The 7427-nt window shown below is 45.2% G+C and overlaps 1 protein-coding gene across 3 annotated transcripts in view; it reads left to right on the top strand.

Moving 5' to 3' along the window:
• rcor2 (REST corepressor 2) overlaps positions 1-7421 on the top strand; it is a 14064-nt gene extending 6643 nt beyond the window's left edge. For all 3 annotated transcript variants that reach the window (XM_031851466.1, XM_031851465.1, XM_031851467.1), the window contains exons 3-14: positions 660-716; positions 1733-1813; positions 2127-2179; positions 2272-2433; positions 2563-2687; positions 3025-3091; positions 3372-3611; positions 4209-4286; positions 4651-4708; positions 5832-5899; positions 6170-6328; positions 6874-7421. In XM_031851466.1, the coding sequence (XP_031707326.1) occupies positions 660-716; positions 1733-1813; positions 2127-2179; positions 2272-2433; positions 2563-2687; positions 3025-3091; positions 3372-3611; positions 4209-4286; positions 4651-4708; positions 5832-5899; positions 6170-6328; positions 6874-7221 (1496 nt within the window). In that variant the 3' untranslated portion in view covers positions 7222-7421. The remainder of the gene's footprint in view (positions 1-659; positions 717-1732; positions 1814-2126; positions 2180-2271; positions 2434-2562; positions 2688-3024; positions 3092-3371; positions 3612-4208; positions 4287-4650; positions 4709-5831; positions 5900-6169; positions 6329-6873) is intronic.
• Positions 7422-7427: the final 6 nt, after the last annotated feature.

The following is a 7427-nucleotide window of genomic DNA, read 5'->3' on the forward strand; positions in this document are numbered from 1 at the left end:
CACACACACACACACACACACACACACACACACACACACACACACACTTGTGTCTTGTCTGTATAACTGTCACTTAGGGATGAACATGCTGAAAATGTTATCGGCATAAAAATAGCACGCTTCAAGGTATTTATCACAATATATGCTATTTCTGTTCAATTTGAATTGTTGTCTTGTAAAAAGAGAGACACGATCTGCTGCGATTCAACCAAACTGTTGAGAAACCCAAATGTTTGGAACAATTAAGTAAATGGAACAAGAGAAGACAGACGCACTCGGCAGTCTTTTGAAACCCATTAGAACCACTAGAATCTCAATAGTTGATTAAAAGCGTTCTCCCCGAGTGTTTCTCACAGGCTGACGACTTGACTGTTTGTTCTTTTGCAAACTAACGGTATGTCCCCAGGGTTTCCCACAGTGTTTTATAGTGGAGGTGCCCCACCAAGAGCGCCCCCAATAGAGGGCGTTTTTGTAAAATGTAATATTAGGCTCATTGACCATCTTCTTGTAACTACATTAATAGCGAGATGTAGTTACTCCTGCAACTTCTTGGGAATATTCGTCCCCCATCCTCTTCTATCTCTGCAGCTCTACCCTTCCTTCTGGGAAATAGAAAACTCACATTTGTTGTGTGTGTGTGTGTCTCTCTTTCTCTACAGACAGCATGATCAGAGTGGGAGGAGACTACCAGGCTCAGATACCAGAGTTCAAACCAGGTAAGCTGAGAGGAAAGCACGATGAGAAAAGGAAGGTTAATAGATGGAGGGAGGAAATCAGGGCTGAGAAGGAGACCTAGAGGTGAGGACATTGAGATGGAGGAAGGAGGGGAATACAGATGATGAGGGAAATCAAGGTAAAATGACCAGTTACCAGCTTCCCTTCTCTCCAGGACATGGAGACACTTTGACGTGTGGCAGAGGTTGTCCTTGCTCAGTGTGGATTGTCAGGTTTACAGAGATGCCCAAAGTATCTGTGGTACCTTGAGGGGCGTTAAATGAATCCCTTTAAATGTAAAGTAGAGGTTTCAAAAGTTAGAAAATGTGTTAATTAGAATCGGCAATGACGCCGTGCAGCGAAAGGTTTCTTTTGAGAGTGGTGACTTTGTATAATACATAAAAGGATTAGCTCCGCAATATTCAAGCCTTTTATTTGTCGTATCTGCTTTAGTAAACGCAGCTGGGTGTTCAATAACTGTGTCAGAACAGTCTGTAGCGATTCAGAATCAGAGCAAAGCTAGTTTGTTAGCCTGTTTTTTTTTGTTTGAATACTATTTCATGAGGAATGAAAAGGTTTAAATATTCTGACATGGGGCTCATTGAAACGCCCCGATGTGTTGGTGTGGATGTAAAGTGGCTGAACACTGAAAACAATCACCGTAGATGACAGATTGCACCAGATGAGGGAAGAAGCAGGCAAACGTTTAAACTCGTTTAGCGTCTGCATTTTGGCAAAACACAGATGTTGAATTCCCGAAACGGCTGACATGCCACCGCCTCCTCCTCCTCGTATTTCTTGCTAATGAAGAGGAAGACAAAGATGGAGCCCAGACAGGAGACAACATGCAAATGAGAGGGAGGAAGAAAGTAGGAGTTCATATGAAGTTTGATCGGGCAGAGAGAGATATTAGGAGTGGGATTAAAATGCATATACAATCTCAAATGGATTTAAATGCCTAATGTGTTTACTTTGTGTTAAAACAATTCAAAACGTGCTTCTTTGTTTTCCTCACCAGACAGTCCAGCCCGCTACAATGAGAAGGACCAGAGGAGCATGTTGGTCTGGTGTCCCAACAGTCAACTTTCTGATGCAATGTGTAAGCTTCACACACACTTACCTACCTCTGCTTACCTCTGCTGGTGCAAGCTTAACAATGTCACCTTCGGTTTAATGGCTACATGCTGACTAGAGAATATCAGTTAAAACTTTCATGCTCTGTGTTTTCTCCTGTGCACTCGTTTTCTCTATTTATTTTCTTCATTCCTCTTTCTCTCTTTCAATTTTTCCTTGTTCTTCTTTTTCTCTAACTTGTTTTCCTATCCTTCTCTCTCCACCACACTGTTGTGTTTTTCTTTCCCTGCTCTACATCTCTTCACTTTGTAACCCATTCTTCTCTCCTCCTCCCCCAGTGGACGAGTACATCTTCATGGCTAAAGAGAAACATGGATACAACATGGAGCAGGTACGGCAGAAGGATCATTTCATTATCAAAATGCAAAAATGATCTTTCTCTTATCACTGTCCCTTCTTGTCTGTCCCCGTCCTCCCACTCAGGCTCTGGGCATGTTACTATGGCACAAACACGACGTGGAGCGCTCCCTTGCCGACCTGGCGAACTTCACCCCCTTCCCAGATGAGTGGACAGTGGAGGACAAAGTGCTGTTTGAGCAGGCCTTCAGCTTCCACGGCAAGAGCTTCCACCGCATCCAGCAGATGGTGAGAGACTGGGGGAACACACACACACACACACACACACACACACACACACACAGAATTTAGTGCAATTTTCAAAAACACTTTCAATATTTCATACATTTTTTTTAAAATTACTGTATTGTTGCGTAGCTTCCTGACAAGCTGATCTCCAGCCTCGTGAAGTACTACTACAGCTGGAAGAAGACCAGGACCAGGACCTCAGTCATGGACCGACAGGCCAGGAGGCTGATCAGCAAGAGAGAGAAAGAAGATAGGTAAGAGACACCATAAAACTTTAATGATCACCCGAAGGGAGCGACAGAATGAGGGGGGAATGAATATTGGAGGAAGGACTGAGCAGGAAGGAAACGCAGGTTCTCAGCAACTACTCCTCTGAGAAGTGACATTTACAAAGCTCCATTGTTGAATGACACTCATAAGCATGTCGTCCTGGGTAACAAGAGCCTCATGAATACCAATGAGGTACTTTGATATGACTTGTTGACATTCTCGAGCATTTTAGATATATTTTTGATGAAATTGAGACAATGAGCAGGAGACGATACTCATCCATGGGTGTGGATAGTTACTTTTATGTTTTACTTTTTCTAGTAATGATGAGGTAGAGGAAGGAGACCCTGGCAGTGACAGTGACTTTGAGATTGACACCAAGAAAGAGGTGAGAAATATAAAACCTAATAGTGGTTGTCGAGTGCGTGTGTGTGTGCGCGTGTGTGCAGGCTTATGTAAACTTTTTTGTGTGTTTGATTAGTCGTGACTTGCCTGAGTAAATCAGCCTAGCCAAATCTCAAACCCAAAGCCTTCTCTATCCTTCAATTCCAACTTCATTTATTATACATAAACTGAACGCTGCCTCCTTGAATGTTATTTTTTTTTAAAGGCGTCATTCTGACAGAACCTGATTTTCTAATATTTGTGTTTATTCTCTGCGAACACAGGCGGTGAAACAAAACCCCAACAACGCCAACTCCGACAAGGCGACCCCCAGTCGCTCTGGGCCGGTGAAGAAGGAGAACCTCGGCGCTCAGTACCGCCACCACCCGCTCAGAGCCCGCCGCAGGCCACCCAAAGGCATGTACCTGCAGCAGGGAGACATCAGGTCGGTGTCGGCCTCCCATGATTCTGGGGTGCTGACTTTACGGCAGCTGGACACACAGTTGGTGTCACTCAAGAGACAGGTGTGTACCTTTCTGTCAGTACTTTTAATCTAACCTGACATTGCATCTTTTGGCATCTGTGCGTTTTTAATTCCGTTAGCCGTTAGCTTTGTTAGCCAAACACACCACAGGACTCTGCTGACCACGGCAGCTAACAGCTAACTAGCTCTCTTCCTACTGGCATAAGAAGTCGTGCTCAGTTATAGTCGGCTCGATTCAGTTTGTCAGACAGAAATGCGCACACACTCACTCACGCACGCAACCATGACCTTCTAGAGGTAGTTTCAAGGAACACAACAGGATTTAATGTTTCTATAACTATGTATCTGCCAATAAAGGTGACAATTTAACACCTCCTCCAAAGCTTTATGGTGCAACAATATATAAATAAATTGTCACCTTTTTATGTGATAACTATAATGAATTGAATTCAGTCTTTTTGTTTTTTACAATTAGTATGCACATTTTACAAGCAGCTTCCATAATATAACTGTTCATCATTTGACACTGCAGCTGCATGTTTAAGTAACAGAAGCCTCTTTGTGTATGTGCAACTAACCAATAAACTTACTACACTGTCTCCTCTCTCTCTCTCTACTTCTACACTTTCTCTCTCAGGTCCAGTCTATTAAACAGAACAACAGTAGTTTAAAGCAGAGCTTAAATGAAGGTGTTGACACTTTAAAACCTGCTGAGGTAAATCTTTTTTTATTCTACAGCTTCCTTTTTTCCACTCCTTTCTTTTACAGCATCCCTCCTTTACATCCTTCATCTATCGCCTCTTTGATTTCTATTTCCTAAGCGTACTCGCTCTTCTTCATCTCTGATCTCTCTTCAGTGTGTCCTTCTCCTCTCGCATGTGTTCACTCTGCCCTTCCCCAACTCCCCCAAGATATCATTTCACCCCTTGTGGGACTGAGATTAGTTTTAATCTGCCCTTTTCTCTCTTGCTGTCATTTTCACCCCTCTCGCCTCTCCTGTTTTCTTCTCTCTTTCTTCCCACCTACCTCCCTCACACTCTAATCTCCCCCCCCCCCCTCCCTCTCTCCCTCTCCCTCAGCCTGTCCCTAAGATGAACTCTCGTTGGACCTCGGAGGAGCAGCTACTGGCTGTGCAGGGTGAGTAAAGGCTGCAGCATCATCTTCCTCCCCTCTTACAGTCACCTCATGTTGTTAACATTCATATTTTCCACAAACAGGAACTGCATGTGTCGGTACTGTAGAATCACTGCATCACATATATCTCCTGAAAAAAATGTAAATAGGCCTTTTTGGCCTACTTACATTTTTAAGTTACCCCTCTGCTTGGGTTGACTTTAATTACTGTAGTGGGGCTTGTGTCCATACTCACTATTCACTGTATAGTGTTATCGCCATTTGTTGTATTGTATATATTATTATATCTTATGTAGTGGACTCAAAATATTCCATGCAGCTCCAATGCTGCATACATTAGTGTGCAATAGATGGCCACTAACTCTAGACAGAAAAACACAACTGTCAGATGAAAAGGCCTGTTTTGTGTTGGAAATATTTTATTTACCTTTTTTATTTTACCATCTGACATGATGCGTTTGTTTTCATAATAAATAATAAAAAAAGGACGTCTTTCTATTGTACTGCCCTTATAGTTTGATGCAACGGAGATAGGAGTGATTGGGATTCAGATCCCAGCTGGGATTTAAGTGAATTACAGTTCCGGGAGAAGTAAAGCAGCTACTGTTCCACATCAGTACACTAGTATCGCTCCAGCACTTCATCAATTAAAGAGAGCGTTGTGTTATCGAGGATCACTCAATGAGTTATTCATTAAGAGGATTCACGGCTGATGAGGTTATTTATTGTTTGTTGGTACGGACTCAGAGCTCTGCATAAGTCCTGAACGGCTGAATCAGATGCATTTTGTAGTAAGTAGGAACCAAGCAGCTGCTGTCGGCGTGCCTTTGAGCAAAGCGTTTAACCCCCCATCGGCCGCAGCTGTGTAATGCAGAGGCTGAAACACATGAATGTGTGTCTGATATAGGAGTGGATGGAGGAGAGCAGAGTGCACTCAGCCAGCCAACCTCAGTGAAGGTTAACAGGAAACACACATCATCAAGCCGTTCACTTCAGTCTCTCTTCATCTCCCCTTTTATCTCTCTCTCTCTCTCTCTCTCTCTCACACACACCGTTTCTGTAGCCGTTTGATGGCGATGATGCACAGACGCAATATTAATCGGTTTTTCTACCGTCTCTTCTCCAGCTATCCGTCGCTACGGTAAAGACTTTGCAGCCATCGCTGAGGTGATCGGGACCAAGACACCAGCTCAGGTGAGCTTCCTCTTTCATCTCTTATTGTGACCTCATTCCACCCAGCAGTTTACTCTGTGAGGCTGCCCATCAGCTTTTCATCTCTTCTCCAATTTATTTTCTCATCCCCGTCTAGATAAGCATTTTTATTTTATGGGATAACTATAATTTTCGTTATCCCTCCTTTCGTTTGTCTACTGACCTCTAAGTCCCCGCGTCCTTGAGCGCAGTGTTGAGAGCAGTCAACTTTTGTTAGCCATTTCCTCTCCAACTCTCCCCATTTTTGTCCAGGTGAGTTCGTTCTTCGTGAGCTACCGGCGCAGGTTCAACCTGGACGAGGTGCTGAGGGAGTGGGCGGCTGAGCAGGTGGCCACCACCCGAGACCAGAGAGACCCGAGGAGGGGCGGCGAGGACACGGCCGCCGCAACAGATGGAGCCGCTGGGGACGAGGTGAGCCCCGATGTAAAGGACACCTGAAGTTATTCAGAGTTTCTAACCTTGCTGGTTTTAGTACCAGATTTGATTGAGTGTCCTTGGTGTCCAAAATCCAAGACGGAACAGGCCCTGAGGAAGACACAAGATATAAAGTCATTAACTGGACCATCAACTTAATGCTTAGTCACACAATCCACGTGTCAGCGTTTTCAGAGCTTAAAATGCTTGTTGGTGACTGAGGTGAATTCAATGGGTGGAATCCATCTATCTATCTATCTATCTATCTATCTATCTATCTATCTATCTATCTATCTATACACACACACACACACACCAGAAGGAGCAGGTGGTTGTGATATTAAGTTCTCTCCTGTGTCGTAAGATGATTCCGTCTCCTCTTCATCATAGAGCAAACATGCCATCTGTCTCTATTCTCTTTTCCCCTCTAACTCCTCTCTCCACCTCCTCCGTCTTCTCACAACTGTTTCTCCTTCTCTCACTTCATCCTCTGTTGTGTGCCTCCTCCTGATCTCCGTCTGCCTCCTCCTCCCCCCCCTTAGGTCAAGATGGAGGACTCTCCCTCAGACATCACCGGTGGCTCCTCTCCTCCCTCCTCCACCCAGACCGCCTCCTCCCTCTCCCAGCCTCCTCCATTGCTGCGCCCCGCGCCTCCCTCGGCTCCCCCCAGCCTCCTCCGTCAGCCCCCTCCCCTGCAGACGCGTCCGCTCCAGAACCGAGCACCTCACAACCACCCTCCGCCTCCGCTCATCCGGCCCGCGGTGACCACCTCGTCCTCCTCCACCGGGAGCTCCAGCCTCCGGGCGTCTCCTCCCAGCTCCTCCTCTGCTGCAGGGCAGATGCCCCCGTCGCTGGTCGGGCTCAAGGTGGAGCAGCCCAACTCTCATTGATGTATATACACACACACACACACACACGTATACACGTATTACTATAGGAATAGAAACACACAAATTAGCATGAAAACAAACAATACTTTCTCTTCATCCTGTAACTCCATCACTCCTAGTCTTTGTTCGTGGGACCATCACACGACCACATACGCTCAGGTCCCCAGGGTGACATCCCAACTCTTAAAATCCAGGAAATGTCAGGA

This window comes from Anarrhichthys ocellatus, unplaced genomic scaffold (genome assembly GCF_004355925.1).
Source record: "Anarrhichthys ocellatus isolate YVR2014 unplaced genomic scaffold, GSC_Weel_1.0 scaffold11, whole genome shotgun sequence".
NCBI lineage: Eukaryota > Metazoa > Chordata > Actinopteri > Perciformes > Anarhichadidae > Anarrhichthys > Anarrhichthys ocellatus.